The 21,656-nt window shown below is 45.8% G+C and overlaps 1 protein-coding gene across 2 annotated transcripts in view; it reads right to left on the bottom strand.

Moving 5' to 3' along the window:
• Window positions 1-21,656, bottom strand: part of LOC125007077 (E3 ubiquitin-protein ligase RNF123) — a 46,040-nt gene that overhangs the window by 24,226 nt on the left and 158 nt on the right. For both annotated transcript variants that reach the window (XM_047583649.1, XM_047583650.1), the window contains exons 1-28: window positions 21,636-21,656; window positions 20,225-20,335; window positions 20,045-20,129; window positions 19,470-19,635; window positions 19,333-19,387; window positions 18,943-19,028; window positions 17,008-17,094; window positions 16,805-16,872; window positions 14,769-14,894; window positions 10,401-10,515; window positions 10,207-10,311; window positions 7,032-7,157; window positions 6,742-6,834; window positions 6,597-6,670; window positions 6,035-6,152; window positions 5,839-5,938; window positions 4,663-4,724; window positions 4,490-4,561; window positions 3,881-4,001; window positions 3,452-3,553; window positions 3,244-3,344; window positions 2,934-3,126; window positions 2,585-2,730; window positions 2,256-2,339; window positions 1,709-1,816; window positions 1,357-1,561; window positions 678-840; window positions 318-405 (exon numbers count right to left, since the gene is read on the bottom strand). The exon at window positions 21,636-21,656 is cut by the window's right edge and continues 158 nt beyond it. In XM_047583649.1, the coding sequence (XP_047439605.1) occupies window positions 318-405; window positions 678-840; window positions 1,357-1,561; window positions 1,709-1,816; window positions 2,256-2,339; window positions 2,585-2,730; window positions 2,934-3,126; window positions 3,244-3,344; window positions 3,452-3,553; window positions 3,881-4,001; window positions 4,490-4,561; window positions 4,663-4,724; window positions 5,839-5,938; window positions 6,035-6,152; window positions 6,597-6,670; window positions 6,742-6,834; window positions 7,032-7,157; window positions 10,207-10,311; window positions 10,401-10,515; window positions 14,769-14,894; window positions 16,805-16,872; window positions 17,008-17,094; window positions 18,943-19,028; window positions 19,333-19,387; window positions 19,470-19,635; window positions 20,045-20,129; window positions 20,225-20,306 (2,931 nt within the window). In that variant the 5' untranslated portion in view covers window positions 20,307-20,335; window positions 21,636-21,656. The remainder of the gene's footprint in view (window positions 1-317; window positions 406-677; window positions 841-1,356; window positions 1,562-1,708; window positions 1,817-2,255; window positions 2,340-2,584; window positions 2,731-2,933; window positions 3,127-3,243; window positions 3,345-3,451; window positions 3,554-3,880; window positions 4,002-4,489; window positions 4,562-4,662; window positions 4,725-5,838; window positions 5,939-6,034; window positions 6,153-6,596; window positions 6,671-6,741; window positions 6,835-7,031; window positions 7,158-10,206; window positions 10,312-10,400; window positions 10,516-14,768; window positions 14,895-16,804; window positions 16,873-17,007; window positions 17,095-18,942; window positions 19,029-19,332; window positions 19,388-19,469; window positions 19,636-20,044; window positions 20,130-20,224; window positions 20,336-21,635) is intronic.

Below are 21,656 nucleotides of genomic sequence, written 5' to 3'. Positions count from 1 at the left end.
GAGACAGTCAGACCTTCACCTGCTAGCATCTATTAGCATCTACTAGCATCTGTTAACATTTATCAGCATCTACTAGCATCTATTAGAATCTACTAGCATCTACTAGCATTTATCAGAATCTACTAGCATCCATTAGCATCTAGCATGTGACAGGAACACTGTAAACATCAACCTGGACAACAACAAAACAGAAACCAAAGACATCTGGACTTGTTGCGTCTCAGTCTTGTCCCGTGTCTCGTCTTGTGTCCTGTCCTGTTTTATGTCTTGTCCCCTCTCGTCTTGTGCAGTCTTGTGTCCCGTTGTCCCTTCCTTACCCTCCAGAGTCGGACCAGGATCCAGTTGGTCTGGGCCCAGGGTCTCTGCTCGTACGGAGCCAGCAGGTTCCTCATCATGGCCACTCGTCTGGAGAACAGAGATGCTAGCAGTTAGCATTTTAGCTCCAACATTAGCATTAGCATGTTAGTTCTGACCTCATCTAAATCATTAGAATTAGCTTGTGAGATCTGACCTCATATAAATCCCGTTAGCATGTTAGCAATGATCTTAGCATTGGCATTCTGCCCACTTAAAGGATTTAAACCCTAAGATTCTTCCACTAGCGTTAACATTAGCATTCTCCACTAGCATTAGCAATAAAATCCCCTACGAGCAATAGCATTAGCGTCTGCACTCACTGCTCCTCTGGGATCCTCTCCACGGCCCTGAGGGATTGTGGGTAACAGACATAGCTAGCTAGCGCCTGCATTAGAGAGTCTTTGATATCTGTCCCCACGATGCGAGGGTCAGCGAAGTGTTTGGACAGGATGGCAGCAAGACGGGTCAGGGTGTCTTCATAGCCTGGGGGACAGGAGAGGACAAGAGAGAGGACATGAGAGAGGACACGAGAGAGGACATGAGAGAGGACACCAGAGAGGACATGAGTCAGTCCTCCAGGGTGAAGCTCTGCCTGATAATCATTTTCCTACAGTGGCCACTTTATTAGGTAGGTAACTCCACCCTCCTCAGACGTCCTCCAGGTGAGTCCAATTCGTCCTCCAGGTGAGTCCAACTCTTCCAAATTAAACTTTAACCTTTCCTTGTAATACCTGTATTACCCAGTAGATGGTGCCCTCCAGCCACAGCGACCTTTGGAGTGTTGTGTATTAATATTATTATTATCTCATCACTTCCTCTACCTGTTATCACCAATCAGCCTAACGAGCATGTCTCTGAAGGCGGGGAGACACAGGGAGGACATGCATAGTCCACCCAGAAAGACCTAAACCTGGACAGGAACCTGGACCTTCTTGCTAACTCCCCTAACTGAGCCTGAAGGAGTCAGATGTTAGGGGGGTTCCTATTGAAGTGGCGTACCGGGGAGCTGCTCCTCCAGGCCGTTGCCAGGGCCGTTGCCGGGGCCGTTGCCGGGGCTGAAGTAGTTCTTGAGGGCGCTGTAGGCGTTCATGGCCACGTTGAGGTAGAACTCGGGGGTGAAGGCGAACAAGGATCCGGTGACGTCGGCGTGTTCGATGGTTCTGATGCAGACGCACAGCAGCCAGTACACGTCCAGCATCTTCTCCTGGAGCACACAGACCAGAACCCAGAGCAGACCGCATCAGACACCACCCCAGACCACCCCAGACCACCTCAGACCACCCCAGACCACCTCAGACCGCCCCAGACCACCTCAGACCACCTCACACCACCCCAGACCACGTCCCCTGACCTTGGAATAGATAGTGGCGTTGATCCAGGCCAGCCTCCTGCTCAGGTGGTTTAACTTCTCTGCAAAAACCTTCTGACTCTTCTGGAGCTCGTCAAGGATGTCGGCCCTCTGGAACCGGACAGTACAGACATTACAGACATTACACACAGTACAGACAGTACAGACATTACAGACAGTACAGACAGTACAGACATTACAGACAGTCTATCAGTAGTAGTAGTGGATCTCAAACACAGCTTGTTGTAACATGTGCTGTGTTTCTAAATCTCTCAGTAATAACCTGCTGAAGGAAACACCTGCAGCTCTAAAAACCTCTCAAATATCTAAAACATCTCTACTGTCATCAGGAGGTTTTTCAGACACATCCATATAAAAGTTTATCGAAGTTCAGTGAAACACGTTTTTGTCGTTTCCCTGGAGATGATGCAGGAGGTCATGTAACCAGTTAAAGTTAAAGCAGCTTTCACTGGAAACAGAGACACTGGACTTTATCAACATTTCAGAAATATCAGTTTTGATTTAGTGAAAACTAAGTAGAAGAGCTCACTCTGGAGGGGCATCTAGAGATCTTCTCCTCCGTGTCCTTCAGGGCCACCGCGTATTCATGGACATCATCTGAAACCACCACCATCTGCAGAGACACGACCACAGTCAGACCCCCAGACCCCCCAGACCCCCCAGACCCCCCGAGGATCCAGACCACCAGGTCCATGTTCATAAAGATCCACTGGTCAGATGCTACAAGACATACGGAGGTATACGACTATCTGGACCAGAACCAGGTCTGGATCAGAACCAGGTCTGGATCAAGTCCAGGTCTGGACCAAAACCAGGTCTGGATCAGAACCAGGTCTGGATCAGGTCCAGGTAGCTCACCTTCCCCAGCTGCTGGTGCACACTCAGGTTGTACATCATCACGATCCCATCAACCATCTCCAGCAGTGACTTCTCCCTGATTGGCTGGTCAGGCTCCTCCAGCGGTCGCCCTAGCAACAGGCCGTCGTTTCCATGGCTTCCCTCAACTGGACGAAGAGCTCAGTTAGGCTTAACAAGCTACTTAGTTAGGCTAAACTAGCTAATGAGCTAGGCTAAACAAGCCACTTAGTTAGGCTAAACGAGCTAATTAGCTAGGCTAAACAAGCAAGTTAGTTAGCCTAAACAAGCTAATTAGTTAGGCTAACAAGCTAAGGGTTCTCGTTTAGTTATCCCTGGCTGAGGGACTCACTGTCCTCCTCGGTGCGTTGCTCCACGGCCAGGGTTCGAACCTTCACCTTCTCCGGCTGGCTCAGGGGTCTCCTAGGAGTCATGAGGCTAACGGCAGCTGTGCTCAGAAACCGATTAGCCCGACCCAGAGTGGGAGAACTCAACCAGCTGGGCCGGGCCAGAGCTCCACCCATCGCTGCAGCACCCAACGGCCTCTGTGGAAACGTGAATAACTGACTGATAATGGGTCTAGACCATAAAGGACAGAGGACAGGGACAAACAGCCCCCCCTCTTGGAAGCTCCTCCCAGTGAGTCAGACTGAAATACAAACCTGTGCAGCTCCGCCCTCCTCGTCCTCGTCCAGGTCGTCCATCGTCGCGGCCTGAATCTCTGCTGGGTCGATGATGATGTTGGCTTTACTGGCCAAGTCATCTGATGGACAAACAGACCACAGACTATAAGTATGGACAAAGCCAGCACAGTTCCCCCTGGTGGCTGGAGGACAGCTTTCATTTTAGTTTGTCAACAGATCTACTGACCTTTGAGGGTCTTCTTCAGGTGGGACAGAAGTCCTCCCAGTCTCTGCAGGTCAAAATAATCCACCTTACCGTTGTAGAAGAGCTGAGGAGGAACGTAGGCGTCTACCAGGACACAAACATGTTTTAGTTACTGTCACAGCCAATGTCTGAACACGTGTGATTGTGTAGCCAATGTGTGTGTACCGGTCAATCTGAACACGTGTGATTGTGTAGCCAATTCACAAATCTGACAAAAAGCTCAAGGTTTTCATTTTAAAAGCTTGGGTTTTGATAATAAAGAGACATGTGGTGAATCTGAAGCAGTGACAGGTCTTAAAATGTGAATTCACTATTTCAGATGTTACATTTCTACACTGTTGTGTACATGGTGTGTTTGTGCCGGTGGTCTGAGAATACTTTCACTACACATGACTGATCTCCTCTCGCTACCTTCACTGCTGAAGCTGCTGGAACTCGTCTTGACTCCTTCGTCCCAACAGGATCTGACGGCCGTGATGAGGCGGTGCAGGAAGCACACCATGTACTCTGGAGGACACAGGGCTGTGGGGTGCTGCACACAACACACACTCACATCAACCCCAACACATCAACACAACACTAACACACACTCACATCAACATCAACACATCAACACAACACTAACACATCAACACATCAACACCAACACATCAACACAACACTAACACACCAACACATCAACACCAACACTAACACACTAACACACCAACGCATCAACAACAACACCAACACATCAACACCAACACTAACACACTAACACAACACACACTCACATCAACCCTAACACATCAACACAACACTAACACACCAACACATCAACACCAACACTAACACACTAACACACTAACACACCAACACAGCACATCAACACCAACGCATCACACACTCACACCAGCGCTAACACACTAACACTAACACACCAACACTAACACACCAACACATCAACACAACACACACTTTCATCAACACCAACACATAAATAAACACCAACACTAACCCCCCCCCCCCTATTGCTCTTACCCCTCTGTTGCTGGCATTTTCCTGGAGAAACTTCCTGAACTTGTTGAGGAAAATGTAACGAGAAGCTTCTCCCTGAAGAAGAAGAAGGAATCAGAACCAACATCTCATATACAAGTACTAACTAGTAGTGACAAGTACTGACAAGTACTGACTAGTAGTGAGGGTCACCTTACCGTGGTCTTGTCTTTGTTGTTGAGCAGCAGCTTCAGGATTTGAACCTGCAGCTCTTCCACCACTACAGAGGACAGAGGACAGAGGACATTCAGGACACATTCACATGTTATTCATTAACTTATACAGCACTGTGTTAAAATGCGTTCAAAAATATAAATAATGATTGTTTATTTTGATCAATTATCAAAGTGAGTGAACGGAATAAAACTCTAAGTCCCATCAGTATCTGGTGTTTCTAGAACCTTCCACCACATCAGTCCTTCTAGGTCCTCTGGCTCTACGTCAAGGTCTAGGTCCTCTGGCTCTATGTCAAGGTCTAGGTCCTCTGGCTCTACGTCAGGGTCTAGGTCCTCTGGCTCTACGTCAAGGTCTAGGTCCTCTGGCCCTACGTCAGGGTGTAGGTCCTCTGGCTCTACGTCAGGGTCCAGGTCCTCTGGTTCTACGTCAGGGTCTAGGTCCTCTGGCTCTACGTCAGGGTCCAGTAGGATCAGAGACTCAGTGGAAACTCAGAGGATGAAAAACACGTCCAGATTATTTGTCTAAACATGAAGACGTCCAGCAGAGACATGAGCTCAGAACCGACCCAGGTCCAGCAGCTACTGTCTGGACCAGTCTGGACACAAGTGGTCTTCATGGAAGAGCTGCAGCCAAACATCCCTCTGACATGGAAACAAGACCAAGAGACTCCACCATGAACCAGAACCAGGACCTGGGCTCAGAAACATCTGGACTGATGATGTTTGTTGAGCTCAGATAATGAGTGAAGCATGGTGGAGGCTCCTGGAGAGTCTGGTCCTCAGGCAGATACTGATCCACCATCAAGACCATCAGGGAGGAGGAGGACGGGCCCCACATTTATTCTGCAGCAGGACAAAGAGCCCAAACATCCAGACAAGAACAGCATGACCCCCCAGAGCCCTGGTCTCAGCATCATGGACTGAGTCTGGATTACTGAGGAAGATCTGTGGTTAGTTCTCCAAGAACCAACAACTGTGTCCAAGTGGACCTAGAAGAACGGATGCTGTCTGGAAGGTAAAGGGGGGCCACACCGGATACTGATTAGACTCAGATTTCTCTTCTGTTCATTGATGATGAAATAAACTATTACCACTAACATGAAAGAATCCTGATCTTACAGTACTGTATAAACATAAATAAACATATATTTATGTAACCTTCAATCCTCTTCTTCAGCCTCTGGCAGCCTCTCTCATAGGCTCGACGCCTCAGACGCTCATCTGCACTTTCATCTTTGGGATCCCGCTCATCTTTACCCTGAACACCGACAACCACCAGTGATTCGTCCTGAATGATGACCTGTTCACACTAGTTCTAGTCTGAATGTGACCCAGATCTGGTCTGGTGAGTTACCTCCTTGTCAAAGTGTGTGGGCCACCAGGTGGTGGGGATGAGCTCCTCTAGCCCCGCCTCCTTCACTCTCAGAGGAGTCTTGATGTAGAAGAAGACGACTGAACGCAGGACGTCGAACGTGACTCTGTTAAGGACTAAAGTAGCATCAGATCCGTCAGTGTTACTGTCTTCACTCACACCAGCCTCCAGTCACTAGGGGGCAGCAGAGCTCATACTAATCAACAGTTTATGACTGGAAAGAAAATAAAAACATTCAAACATTCAGTCATTCATTTATTTATTTTAACTCTGCACTCTTTGTTTAATTGTGTTGTTTTTGCTGCAGTGACAGTAAAGACATTGTATATATTAGAGGATCTCACGTCCTCTCTGATGAGCTACACTATAACCAGTACCAATGTTAAAAAAGTTTTGAATGCTACTGAGTTAAATGTATAAAGATACACGTCCCAAACCGAGTTCATGAACTAAAACTAGAGACGTGATCTCAGCTCATCGTATTCATCTGGTTTAATAATAAATATAAAAAAACAGAGTCTCTACGCTAATAACTGAAGGATATAAGACGTTGTTGAGCAGGTACTTCCTGGACTTCTCATGGCGGAGGACGGCCGTGGTCAGACGCAGGTAGTGAATCTGAAACAGGTCCAACCAGGTGAGAACAGGACAAACCAGACTGAGGTCCAGCTCAGGGTCTCGGGTCCTACCTGGAAGCCCAGGTCTGGGATGATGGGGGAGTAGCGGTAGGCCCTCAGCAGGGACATCATCAGCTGCTTCAGACACTCATTTACTTCATAGTCCTACGGACAAGAAGACAAGATGGATATCACACGTTAGGACGTCTCTGAACCATGAGGGCGTCTCCATGATGACATCTACATGAGGACATCTCTGAACCATGAGGACGTCTCCATGAGGACATGAGGACATCTCCATGAGGACGTCTCTGAACCATGAGGTGATGATGATGGTGATGAAGGTGATGTGTGACCTTTACCTCCATCAGGAGCCAGAACAGGTCCAGGAGCTGCTGGATGAGCGGGTGTTCGTCCACTGAACCCCCCCCCTCCAGAATCCCCAGCAGGAAGTTCATCAGGACGTCCTCCACCAGGTAGACTTTACACTGGACACCAGGACAAACGGATCAGAGACGTTAGAGGGACAGACAGGGGACGCTCCAGAGTCTAGTGTCCTAGAGTCTGACTTTACTTCACCTCATGTGTCACTTATTGTATTACTGTATTAACACACTGGAGCTAAAACCATCAGATCTCAGCTACAACCAGTTAGATCCAGTTAGAACCAGTTAGAATCAGTTAGAACCAGATAGAACCAGTTAGAATCGGATAGAACCAGTTAGAATCAGTTAGAATCAGACAGAATCAGTTAGAACCAGATAGAACCAGTTAGAATCAGATAGAACCAGATAGAACCAGATAGAATCAGTTAGAACAAGTTAGAATCGGATAGAACTAGTTAGAATCGGATAGAACTAGTTAGAATCAGTTAGAATCAGACAGAATCAGTTAGAACCAGATAGAACCCGATAGAATCAGTTAGAACTAGGGGTGTAACGTACACACATGTCACGGTTCGGTACGTACCTCGGTACGGGGCTCACGGTTCGGTACGGGTTCGGTATAACGGGAAAATAGCAACAAAAAGTCCAACATGTATAAGACTATTTTTTTTCATTTATTTTGAACAGAAACTGCAAAACTAAAACCATCTTCTGTTGTAAAAAGTTAAAAATAAACAGAATAAAACATAAAACAAATGCATCAGGGTTTTCATACCATTCATTCATTCTGTTCGTAAAGGAAAAGAAAAAACCCTTTCACCCCGTCGGGCATTAACTCTTACTTAAACCATGGGGTGAATCCTCCATTCTGATTGGCTGCGGGTGATAATGGACACCCATAAGTTCCGGTCACATGACCTGATGACAGCTCTACATCAATGCACTGGCTCAGATGTTCTGGTAACCATGGCAACAGAAACACAGAACATAAGTTAATTCAGTTTATTTATCACAATGGCAACACAGTTGACAAAAAATTAGTTATTTTATAGTTAACTTTAACTTATTTGGTGAATTTGATAATTTTGAAGACTGGGACGCAGCAGAAGAGAAAACAAGGTTACACCGGAGGAACTGGACAATTTAGAGGAGGATCCTACACATTAAATGATTAGAGTGAATGGTGGATAATATTTGTTGCAATAGAAACGATTTAGTTTCCAACTATCTGTGGACTCTGTGGAAATTTCTCACGATCCTCTAGACACACAGGCGGTAATAAGTGCACTGGCCTCTGAAATGATGCTTTGAATCACGTGATGAGACGTTAAGCATCATCTCTGTAACCTCCGCTGATCAGTAACTGCTGCAGCGCCTGGACGGGAGATGTTAAATAGTCGCTCAGCCGCTCCTTGTTGAAAACTTATGATTCAAACGGTAAAAAACAATATTAACGTATTAATAACTGACATAATATTTATTTATTTCGTAAGGGACCATGGTATAAGCGGGTTAATGCCTGACGAGGTGCCGATTATCTGAAATTAATGGACGACGCGGAGGAAACGGTTTCACTGGGAAACCGAACTGCTCCCATACGCGTGATTTCAGTGAAGCCAACGGCCCAACTCAACACTCCCCATTCCTCCTCTTCTACTTCCTCCTCCTCTGCTTTTTCTTCTGCTGCTTCTTCTTCTTCTTCTTCTTCTGCTTCTGTAACGTCAGTTGCTGCAGCTTTCAGGCTCATTACCGAGGCCTGAATTGACATGAGGACGTATTCGTCGTGTGACTGCGTGCACCGAACCATGACGGGACAGATACAAATACCGTTACACCCCTAGTTAGAACCAGATAGAACCAGTTAGAACCAGGTAGAACCAGGTATAAAATCACACTAGTGTGAAGCGTAGTGTTTAGTGTGCAGTATAGTGTAGTGTGTAGTATAAAGTGTGGTGTGTAGTATAGAGTTTAGTGTGTAGCGTAGTGTAGTGTGTAGTATAGTGTAGTGTGTAGTATAGTGTATAGTTGTAGTATAGTGTAGTGTATAGTATAATGTATAGTGTGTAGCGTAGTGTAGCGTGTAGTATAGAGTGTGGTGTGTAGTATAGAGTTTAGTGTGTAGTATAGAGTGTAGTGTGTAGTATTGTGTATAGTGTGTAGCGTAGTGGAGTGTGTAGTATAGTGTATAGTGTGTAGTATAGTGTATAGTGTGTAGTATAGAGTGTGGTGTGTAGTATAGAGTTTAGTGTGTAGTACAGAGTGTAGTGTGTAGCGTAGTGTAGTGTGTAGTATAGTGTAGTGTGTGTAGTATAGTGTAGTGTGTAGTATAATGTTAAGTGTGTAGCGTAGTGTAGCGTGTAGTATAGTGTATAGTGTGTAGTTTTGTGTATAGTGTGTAGGATAGAGTGTGGTGTGTAGTATAGTGTATAGTGTGTAGTATTGTGTATAGTGTGTAGCGTAGTGGAGTGTGTAGTATAGTGTATAGTGTGTAGTATTGTGTATAGTGTGTAGCGTAGTGTAGTGTGTAGTATAGTGTATAGTGTGTAGCATAGTGTAGCGTGTAGTATAGTGTATAGTGTGTAGTATAGTGTATAGTGTATAGTGTGTAGTATAGTGTATAGTGTGTAGTATAATGTATAGTGTGTAGCGTAGTGTAGCGTGTAGTATAGTGTATAGTGTGTAGTATTGTGTATAGTGTGTAGGATAGAGTGTGGTGTGTAGTATAGTGTATAGTGTGTAGTATTGTGTATAGTGTGTAGCGTAGTGGAGTGTGTAGTATAGTGTATAGTGTGTAGTATTGTGTATAGTGTGTAGCGTAGTGTAGTGTGTAGTATAGTGTATAGTGTGTAGCATAGTGTAGCGTGTAGTATAGTGTATAGTGTGTAGTATAGTGTATAGTGTATAGTGTGTAGTATAGTGTATAGTGTGTAGTATAATGTATAGTGTGTAGCATAGTGTAGCGTGTAGTATAGTGTATAGTGTGTAGTATAGTGTATAGTGTGTAGTATAGTGTATAGTGTGTAGTATAATGTATAGTGTGTAGCGTAGTGTAGCGTGTAGTATAGTGTATAGTGTGTAGTATAGAGTGTGGTGTGTAGTATGGTGTATAGTGTGTAGTATAGTGTATAGTGTGTAGCGTAGTGTGTGTCACCATGAGAGGGGCGAAGTGGTTGAAGATGTGGGCCAGGGTGATGAGGACCGTGGGGTCTCCATGGAGCCTCCACAGACCACAGTCCTGGTCCACCAGCCGGTCCTCCTGCACCAACAAACCAACAAACCAACACTGTGACCGTCCATCCATCCGTCCCTCTGGACCAAGACAACCCGTCCCAGAGTCTCACCCACCTGAGAGTCGATGGACGTTGACAGGACGTTCTTGATGTAGCCCAGCAGCTTGTGGGTCTTCAGCAGGTCTGCAGAGGGGGGGTCCTGGAGGGGCAAGTATCCATCCACGGGGTACGTGGGACAAAATCCGGTTAAAGAAGTAATGACACAGAGGGTGGACACCACAGGGACAATATGAGAGGAGATTTATTCAAGAAGTCTTTGGACTAGAGGACGTCTCTGGGCTAGAGGACAGGGTCTTAGAGGACAGGGGTCTTAGAGGACGGGACGGGGGTCTTAGAGGACGCCTCTGGACTAGTCTTAGAGGACGGGCACTTAGACGACAGGGGTCATAGAGGACAGGGGGTCTTTGAGGATATCTGAGGGGTCTAAGTGGACAGGGGTCTCAGAGGACGGGGTTCTTAGAGGACAGGGGTCTTAGAGGACAAGGGTTTTAGAGGACAGGTGTCTTAGAGGACAAGGGTGTTAGATGACGGGGGTCTTTGAGGATATCTGAGGGGTCTAAGTGGACAGGGGTCTTAGAGGATATCTGAGGGGTCTTAGAGGATGGGGTTCTTAGAGGACAGGGGCCTCAGAGGACAGGGTGTTAGAGGACAAGGATCTTAGAGGACAGGGATCTTAGAGGACGGGGTTCTTAGAGGACAAGGGTCTTAGAAGACAAGGGTCTCAGAGGACAGGGGTCTCAGAGTATATCTGAGTGGCCTTAGAGGACAAGGGTCTTAGAGGACAGGGGTCTCAGAGGATATCTGAGTGGCCTTATTGGACAGGATCTTAGAGGATATCTGAGGGGTCTTAGAGTATATCTGAGTGGCCTTATTGGACAGGGTCTTAGAGGACAGGGTCTTAGAGGACAGGGTCTTAGAGAATATCAGAGGGGTCTTAGAGGACAGGGGTCTTAGAGGATATCTGAGGGGTCTTAGAGGACAGGGATCTTAGAGAACAAGGGTCTTAGAGGACGGGGGTCTTAGAGGACACGGGCCTTAGAGGACAAGGGTCTCAGAGGACAGGGTATCAGAGGTTATCTGAGGGATCTTAGAGGACGGGGTCTTAGAGGACAAGAGTCTTTGAGGACAGGGGTCTTAGAGGAAGGGTTCTTAGAGGACAAGAGTCTTAGAGGAAAAAAGGGTCTCAGAGGATATCTCAGTGGCCTTAGAGGACAAGGGTCTTAGAGGATAGGGGTCTCAGAGGACAGGGAACTTAGAGGATATCTGAGGGATCTTGGAGGACAAGGGTCTTAAAAGGACAGGGGTCTTAAGAGGATGGATTCTTAAAGGATAGGGGTCTTAGAGGACAGGTGTCTTAGAGGACAGGATCTTAGAGGACAAGGGTATCAGAGGATATCTGTGTGGCCTTAGAGGACGGTGTCTTAGAGGACAAGGATCTTAGAGGACAGGAGTCTTAGAGGACGGGGTTCTTAGAGGACAAGGGTCTCAGAGGACAGGGGTCATAGAGGACAGGGGTCTCAGAGGATATCTGAGTGGCCATATTGGACAGGGTCTTAGAGTGCAGGGTGTCAGAGGACAGGGGTCTTAGAGGACAGGGGGTTGTTGAGGATATCTGAGGGGTCTTAGAGGACGGGGTTCTTAGAGGACAAGGGTCTTAGAGGACAAGGGTCTTAGAGGACAAGGGTCTCAGAGGACAGGAGTCTCAGAGGACAGGGGTCTCAGAGAATATCTGATTGGCCTTAGAGGACAAGGGTCTTAGAGGATATCTGAAGGGTCTTAGAGTATATCTGAGTGGCCTTATTGGACAGGGTCTTAGAGTGCAGGGTCTCAGAGGACAGGGGTCTTAGAGGACAGGGGGTCGTTGAGGATATCTGTGGGGTCTAAGTGGACAGGGGTCTCAGAGGACGGGGTTCTTAGAGGAAAGGGGTCTTAGAGGAAAGGGGTCTTAGAGGACAAGGGTCTTAGAGGACAAGGGTCTTAGAGGACAAGGGTCTTAGAGGACAAGGGTCTTAGAGGATATCTGAGGGGTCTAAGTGGACAGGGGTCTAAGAGGATATCTGAGGAGTCTAAGTGGACAGAGATCTTAGAGGATATCTGAGAGGTCTTAGAGGATGGGGATCTTAGAGGACAGGGGCCTTAGAAGACAGGGGTCTTAGAGGACAAGGATCTTAGAGGACAGGGGTCTCAGAGGATATCTGAGTGGCCTTAGAGGACGGGGTCTTAGGGGACGGGGGTCTTAGAGGACGGGGTTCTTAGAGGACATGGGCCTTAGAGGAGAAGGGTATCAGAGGACAGGGGTCTCAGAGGATATCTGAGGGATCTTAGAGGACGGGGTCTTGGAGGACAAGGGTCTTTGAGGATAGGGGTCTTAAAGGACGGGGTTCTTAGAGGACAAGGGTCTTAGAGGAAAAGGGTCTCAGAGGATATCTCAGTGGCCTTAGAGGACAATGGTCTTAGAAGACAAGGGTCTCAGAGGACAGGTATCTTAGAGGATATCTGAGGGATCTTGGAGGACAGGAGTCTTAAAAGGACAGGGGTCTTAGAGGATGGGTTCTTAGAGGACAGGGGCGTTAGAGGACAGGGGTCTTAGAGGACAGGGGTCTCAGAGGACAGGGGTCTCAGAGTATATCTGAGTGGCCTTAGAGGACAAGGGTCTTAGAGGACAGGGGTCTCAGAGGATATCTGAGTGGCCTTATTGGACAGGATCTTAGAGGATATCTGAGGGGTCTTAGAGTATATCTGAGTGGCCTTATTGGACAGGGTCTTAGAGGACAGGGTCTTAGAGGACAAGGTCTTAGAGAATATCAGAGGGGTCTTAGAGGACAGGGGTCTTAGAGGATATCTGAGGGGTCTTAGAGGACAGGGATCTTAGAGAACAAGGGTCTTAGAGGACGGGGGTCTTAGAGGACACGGGCCTTAGAGGACAAGGGTCTCAGAGGACAGGGGTATCAGAGGTTATCTGAGGGATCTTAGAGGACGGGGTCTTAGAGGACAAGAGTCTTTGAGGACAGGGGTCTTAGAGGAAGGGTTCTTAGAGGACAAGAGTCTTAGAGGAAAAAAGGGTCTCAGAGGATATCTCAGTGGCCTTAGAGGACAAGGGTCTTAGAGGATAGGGGTCTCAGAGGACAGGGAACTTAGAGGATATCTGAGGGATCTTGGAGGACAAGGGTCTTAAAAGGACAGGGGTCTTAAGAGGATGGATTCTTAAAGGATATGGGCCTTAGAGGACAGGGGTCTTAGAGGACAGGATCTTAGAGGACAAGGGTATCAGAGGATATCTGTGTGGCCTTAGAGGACGGTGTCTTAGAGGACAAGGATCTTAGAGGACAGGAGTCTTAGAGGACGGGGTTCTTAGAGGACAAGGGTCTCAGAGGACAGGCGTCTCAGAGGATATCTGAGGGATCTTAGAGGACAATGGTCTTAGAGGACAGGGGTCTAAGAGGACGGGGTTCTTAGAGGACAGGGGTCTTAGAGGATATCTGAGGGATCTTAGAGGACAATGATCTTAGAGAACAGGGGTCTCAGAGGACAGGGGTCTTAGAGGACAGGGGTCTTAGAGGATGGGGTTCTTAGAGGACAGGGGCCTTAAAGGACAGAGGTCTTAGAGGACAAGGGTCTTAGAGGACAGGTGTCTCAGAGGACAGGGGTCTCAGAGGATATCTGAGTGGCCTTATTAGACAGGGTCTTAGAGGACAGGGTCTTAGACAATATCTGAGGGGTCTTAGAGTATATCTGAGTGGCCTTATTGAACAGGGTCTTAGAGTGCAGGGTCTCAGAGGACAAAGGTCTTAGAGGATATCTGAGGGGTCTTAGAGGACAGGGGTCTTAGAGGATATCTGAGGGGTCTTAGAGGATGGGGATCTTAGAGGACGGGGTCTTAGAGGACAGGGGTCTCAGAGGACAGGTGTCTTAGAGGATATCTGAGTGGCCTTATTGGACAGGGTCTTAGAGGACAGGGTCTTAGAGGACAAGGTTTTAGAGGATATCTGAGGGGTCTTAGAGGACAGGGTCTTAGAGGACGGGTTTTACAGGATATCTGAGGGGTCTTAGAGGACAGGGGTCTTAGAAGACGGGGTTCTTAGAGGACAGGGGTCTTAGAGGATATCTGAGGGATCTTAGAGGACAGGGGTCTTAGAGGACAGGGGCCTTAGAGGATATCTGAGGGGTATTAGAGGATGGGGGTCTTAGAGGACAGGTTCTTGGAGGACAGGGGCCTTAGAGGACAGGGTCTTAGAAGACAGGGCCTTAAAGGATATCCGAGTGGTCTTAGAGGACAGGGGTCTTAGAGGACAGGGGCCTTAGAGGACATGGTCTTAGACGACAGGGGCCTTAGAGGATATCTGAGAGGTCTTCGAGGACAGGGTCTTAGACGACAGGGGTTTTAGAGGACATGGTCTTAGACGACAGGGGCCTTAGAGGATATCTGAGAGGTCTGCTGCCGAAGTTGAAGCCGACGGACTCTTTGAAGGAGAGGCTGATGGCAGGAAAGTAGGCAACACCTGGACCCGTCTTAATGTTGGTGAAAGCCGTCCCCAGAGACTGTCCATTCCTGAGGACATGGAGACAAACAGATGTCCATCAATCAACCTGCAGCTTCTAGTGGAACCTTTAAAACTCTCTGAGACCCCAGATGATACACGTCACAATAATACTAGATTTAAACGGTCAGCTTAGCTTAGCTTAACATAGAGACGGAGGGAAGGACAACAAATTAAAGTCTCCATTGGAGATGTGGACGAGTGATAAAGGAAAGGGGGTTTTACTATGATTTTATTATTTTATTTATTATTATTATTATTAGGGATGGTCCAATCCGATCCACTGGATCGGTATCAGGCCGATCCAGGACGAAATGACTGGATCGGATATCGGATGTTTTTATTAGAACCCGTCCGATCCGATCCTTCAGCCCAAACTGTCTCATATATCCTCAACTTCACTTTGTGCCACATGTGTAACACTGTTGTCCAACTGTCCCATGGTCCCATGTGCCTATGTTTTTGTACCGTGAAGAGAAGCCTGCAGAGCTGAAGTCATGTCTGCCATATGGGATTACTTTACATAGGGCTAAAGGGTTATGGAACAAATAATAATCATGATTATTTTTGATTGATACTGAAATCATGATGAATAAACACAATTATTCATTGATTTAAAAAAAAAAAATAATGAACCCCCAAAACTCAACTTTAAATATAACTTTTTATAGCATAAATGTCACAGCCTCCGTTATCTGTCTCTGTCTCTGTCTCCAGGAGTCGATGGGACATGGAGCGGCTGTAAAGAGTGTCCTCAATGGAGGACTGAGTTGCGGTGGCTGAAGTTGACGCGCTTTTTTGGGTCTTTTGCTCCTTCAATACTTTGTCATAGACACTTTATGGCAGAACTTTAAATGGTTAAATAAATTTGCAAACCTTTACAAACAATCTCCTTCTGCTCCACGTCTGACAATTTAAATCCAAAATGTCTCCAAATGACGAAGTTGTCCTACCTGTCTTTTAACTAAGGGCTCAGGCTCCTTTCTGCCATGTTGTCAATCACTGTTCCACTATTGATCCACACACGTCACACGCTGCTGCTGCTGCAGCCACAGAGGTGCGTTCATGGTGCTTTTACAGCGCAGGAACTTGCAAACACGCCGCGCGGCACATTAATCGTTTTTCTTTGATAACAGTGTTTTTATGATCGTGAGAAGCCAAAATTAAAATGTCAATCAAAATTCAAATTGTCCAGCCCTGACTTTACACTAACGGAGGAGAAAAGTCAAACAGCTGAGTGCAACGTTTGCAAAACGAGTGTCTCAAGGGATTGTTCTATTTTCGTTTTGGTGCAGCAAATCAGGTGTATAGCTTAGAGTTTTTGGGGTTTTTTATTTTATTATTTTATGTTAATTGATAAAATTGTTTATTGCAGCTTTGCAATGTCATTGAGGTATAATGTGACTTTTCTGATTATACACTGAAATTATTTAATTTAACTTAAATATTTGCACCAAGTTGCATTATTTATTTTATTTCAAACATTAGAATGGTGCAGCTGGTGCAGCATTTACAAATGCTGTTAAAAGCTATGTGAGCTTAACTTTTAATAAGTCACAACATCACTTCAGCTGTGGTCACATATTTTCCTTCTATCTTTTGGGGACCAGAATAGCAGCTGTACTGGAATGTTTTTAGATGTCAGTAACAATCAAATTACATCCACGTAATAATAACAACTTTTAGAGTGACAAAAACAAACGGATCAGTATCGGACCGGTATCGGCCGATCCTCAAGGCTGCAGCATCAGTATCAATATAGGATGTGAAAAAGTGGTATCGACCCATCCCCAACTATTATCACAGTGTTTGTCTTCACTTATACTGTGATTCACATTAGATGGACATCTAGTGGACAAATATCTAAAGACAACATGTCTCTGAGCTGTGAGGACGTCTCTGTGAGGACATCAAGACTTACAGGCAGAACGTTATGGTCCCTTCGTCCAGGTCTATGAGACAGCTCACGATGTCCCCAGCGGCCCACGACTGAGGAGGAGACAGCTTCTCGTTACAGACGGTCCAACAGATTTTAACGTTCCATGTATATGTGTGTGTGTATATTATATATATATAATATACACACACACACACACACACACACATATATACACACATATATACCTTTCCATAGTTGGTGGTCGTCACGTTCCACTTCCTCACTCTGTTTCCATCGTAGGCGTACGAGTCTGGAGTGTCCCCAACCCCCTCCTGAAAAGACAGGAGAGACCGTCTTTGGTCTGAGGACGTTCATACAGTCCATCCATTATTAATCCTGTAGCCTCAGTCAACTTCTCTAGTACAAAGATTTGTTCCTGGACATTGGAGCAGTGGAGCAGTGGATAAGAGACGTGGCCTCATCACATTTCAGACGCTGCAGCATCGCCTTCACTTTTCCAAACTTTTACTCAAACTTACTCAACTTAAAGGAACCAGACGTAATGGAGGTCGACATCTATATATCCTCCATCCATTTGCCTCACAGAACATCACAACTCGCTAAAGGCTTTAGCATTAATGCTTTTATCCGGGTCCTTGTTGTTCTGGTACCGTCTCTGTATGTTGTCCTCATGTCTCTGGTCAGTGGTGTTTCTGTTCCCCAGTTCCTCCTGAAGCTTCCTTTCCTCTATTTATTCTTGGTGTAAGTAAAGCAGTGATCAGGTCTCAGGTTCTCCACGTCCTTACATTAAAAGATCCACATCCTCATAACATTTTTTGGCGTCTGTGCTGCTGCTGCTTAGTTTTGTTTTAGTTCATATTCTTCCAGCTGGATGCTGGTTCCACGTTCTGTGCCACTCCTCATCTGGAATGTCTAATTTAAGTTCTTCCCGTATTCAGTCCTTGATGTAATGATGAGATTATTCTAACTAGATACTAACCCTCAGACATTTTAAACGTCTCAGAGTTGGAGCTTCATGTTCTCTGAAGGTTCTCTGGTTGGGTTTTGTGTCCCCAGACTCGTAGGTATCTGAAGGTGTTAGAGCAGGCATGTCAAACATACGGCCCGCGGGCCGGACCCGGCCCGTTGGGTCATTTAACCCGGCCCGGCATAAATTTCTGAGTATGTCAAAAAAAGAAGCGAGTCTCTAGCTAATTTCTATTAAAAGTTGTGATTTTTTAAAATAAACACAAACCAAATGCTCCCTCCGGCCGCTAGAGGGCAGTAAATGTGTAAAAGCGCTCACGTCAAGCATGCGGCACTGACACGAGTTAGTCACAGGAAATAAACATTCGCAACGTGATGTGTCCAAGTAAAAATAAACCGGCAATCTTGCTTCACCATTCACCTACTAAACAAGTTATCGGTCAACACACCCTTCCCAAAATGGCACTGTCAAAAAAAAGAAGAGTGGACACGGAGTGCAGAGTTTTCCAGGAGAAATGGACCGAGAAGTATTTATTCACAGAAGTGAATGCAAAACCAGTGTGATGGTATGTAATCAGCAAGTTGCAGTGTTCAAAGAGTTTAATATTCGGCGCCACTCATCATAAAGACAAGTATGTCATATTAAAGACAATTAATATTGTGCAGTATATTCTCAGCTTCAGTAGGCCCAGCCTAGTAGTTTGATCTGATGTAGTCTAATCCTATTGCCCATGCACTGCTATAACTTTTTTATTTATTTTATTTTATTTTGTATTTCTTTTTTCATTTATTTCAAAGCAGTATGACAATTAAGGCGAAAATATTTTTTTTATAGCTCCCACTTGAGTTTGTTTAGTGTGGTGAGTTGGTTCAGGTGTAAAACTGCATTCACTCAACTGTTAAAATAAACCAGTTGTGAACACATTCACGGCCAAACATGAAAAATCATTTTTTTCCCATTGTTTTTGAATAAATGTGTTGTGCTTAGAAAAGATCCCTTGTCATCCGTGATTATAATATGTAGGGTAGGCTACAAATGTAGGCTGAATGATGAAGCATAGTACTGAAAAACAAAGCTAAATATTTGGAGTTGACATTCTTTTACTGATCCGGCCCCAGAGCCAAACTGAGTGTGACATGCCTGTGTTAGAGGTTTTAGGTGCAGTACCCAGAGTACAGAGGTGTGTGGTTACCTCCTGGTTGAAGCGACAGTTGAGAGTACACCATCCGATCTGCATCAGACCCTGAGACGAGATCAGAACCTCATAGGCCCATTTCCCTGGAGACACAATAAAAATAATCAGGACAAACTGGCTCCTCCCCCAAACACAAAGAGCCCCTCCCCTAAACATACAGAGCCCCTCCCTCGTATACATAGAGCTCCTCCCCCAACTACAGAGCTCCTCCCTCAAACACATAGAGCTCCTCCCTCAAACACATAGAGCTCCTCCCCTAAACACACAGAGCCCCTCCCTCAAACACATAGCTAGGGTAAGCTAGCAGTCAGTTAGAAGAAGCTCATGTCTTTGAGCTCCATGTATCAGGGGATCAGGTTTAAAGAGTTCCTCCGTGGATCCTCTGACCTTTGTAGACACAAGTCGTCGCCCTGATGGAGCTGAAGTTGCTGTGACCGATGACCTTAAAACAGAAACAGATGGTCAACATCTCCACAACAGGAAGCAGCCAATCAGTGATCTGCATCTTTAACGAGGCGTCTCACTCCCAGCAGGTCATCATCTACAAACAGAAGTCCTTCGAATCCGCTGGTGTGATCCAGGACCACGGGCTGAGGACCCAGACGGCCTTCAGACTGGTCCTCGGACACTTCATCCTCAGACAGAAGTCTCTCCAGGTGAGATCCAAGGTCCTGGAAACCAAGAGGCTTCCTGCAAACACAGACCTCGGATCAGGTTTAATTAACGCTGTGTATAAACTGTGATAATAAAATACGGATATTATTATCCCTTAGTATTTTTCCCTTTTTTAACAACTTCAACTTCCTAACTTCAACATTCCCAGCGCCGCGAGGCTACCTGCTTATAATACCTGAAAGGAATAATAGATGCTGGGTGCTAGAACTAGATTAACGAGGACTAACGACCAATAATCAGGACTAACCAGGACTAATGAGGATTAACGAGGACTGACAAAGACTAACCAGGACTAACGAGGACTAACAAAGTAGGACTACCAGAGCATTAACAAGGACTAACATGGACTAACAAGCACTAACAAGAACTAATGAGGACTAACGATAATTAGTGAGGACTAAACAAGGACTAACGATGACGTTACCTGAGCGAGGCCACAGCAGGTCCCTGATTGGTGGAAGGAAACACATGATGCAGGTAATCGCTGAGCAGCTTCTCATTAACGATACCTGAGACAAGAACCAGAACAAGTTAGAACAACCAGGACTAGTTAGAACCTGAACCAGTTAGAACCTGAACCAGTTAGAGCCTGAACCAGACCCACCTGTAGCTTTGGGTTTATCGGTATCTGAAGCCAGTCTATAGCTCCTCCGGGTCAGAGCGGTGCCGCCCCCCTTAGAACTCATCCTGAGACCGGATTCACTCGACCCAGAACCTGCAGAGAGGAAATATGTCAGTCAGACACCAGGAGGTGGGTTTATACGGCCAGGGGTCTCCATGGTTACTGGTAGAAAGTGACAGGTACACATGGAGATTAGCAGCATTAGCTTGAATCACAGACTTTAATAGCATCTACACTGTTGTGTGATTGACTGAACCAACAGATCTGAAAAGTAGCCACAGGTATATTCTACAGGTAAACAGACTCTTTACAGGTATTTACAAATATCTTCATAACTGAAATGAACTGAATCTAAGGCTAATCCACTGTTCCAAAAAGTAGCTAACAGTATTTAACTGTAGTTAACTGTAGCTAACAGTAGTTAACTGTAGCTAACAGTGTTCATGTAGCTAACAGTACTTAACTGTAGCTAACAGTAGCTAAAAGTGTTCATGTAGCTAACAGTAGCTAACAGTGTTCATGTAGCTAGCTCCAGTCCAAAACATTGTGCCATGAATCCACCTGTGAGCAGGTAACATCTGCCCAATGATAACAGCTACTGTAACCATGGAAACCTAGCAAGACTGCAAGACCGCTATGGATCATGGGTAACATTCACAATTCAGGAAGAAGGTGGATACTGCAGCAGGGTACTAGTAGTACTACCACACCAGGGTATCAGTACTACTACTATACTAGTGTATCAGTACTAGTACTAGTACTACACCATGGTGTCAGTACTAGTACTACACTAGGGTATCAATACTAGTACCACACCAGGGTATCAGTACTAGTACTACACTAGGGTATCAATACTAGTTCTAGTACTACACCAGGGTGTCAGTACTAGTACTACACTAAAGTATCAATACTAGTACTAGTACTATACTAGTGTATCGTTACTAGAACTAGTACTACACCATGGTGTCAATACTAGTACTACACCAGGGTATCAATACTACTACTACAACAACACCAGGGTATCAGTACTAGTACTACACACATGTATCATTACATGTAGTACTACATTAGGGTATCATCTGTCCAGTACTTCTACCACGCTATCAGTACTAACAAGTACTTTAGATAGATAGTACAAGGACAGGCAATAGTAAGTTACTACACTAGGGTATCAGTGCTAATATTAGTACTGCATCATAGTATCAGTCGAGTACTTTTACTACACTAGTACTAGTACTATACCAGGGCATCGGTACTAGTACCAGATACTATGGTGTACTTGTACGGCACCATAATACCAACTGCCAGTACTGCTACTACTACTAGTGGATGAGTTAGCCAGTTTGTTAGCATGCTAACTAGCCACGGTAAGCTAAGTGCTAACAGCTCGTACCGTGTTGCGGTCGAGTCGAGC

The sequence above is a fragment of the Mugil cephalus genome, chromosome 4 (genome assembly GCF_022458985.1).
Source record: "Mugil cephalus isolate CIBA_MC_2020 chromosome 4, CIBA_Mcephalus_1.1, whole genome shotgun sequence".
NCBI classification, from domain to species: domain Eukaryota; kingdom Metazoa; phylum Chordata; class Actinopteri; order Mugiliformes; family Mugilidae; genus Mugil; species Mugil cephalus.
Note: the sequence above shows the minus strand (reverse complement) of the source record. Positions and strands in the feature narration are given on the sequence as shown.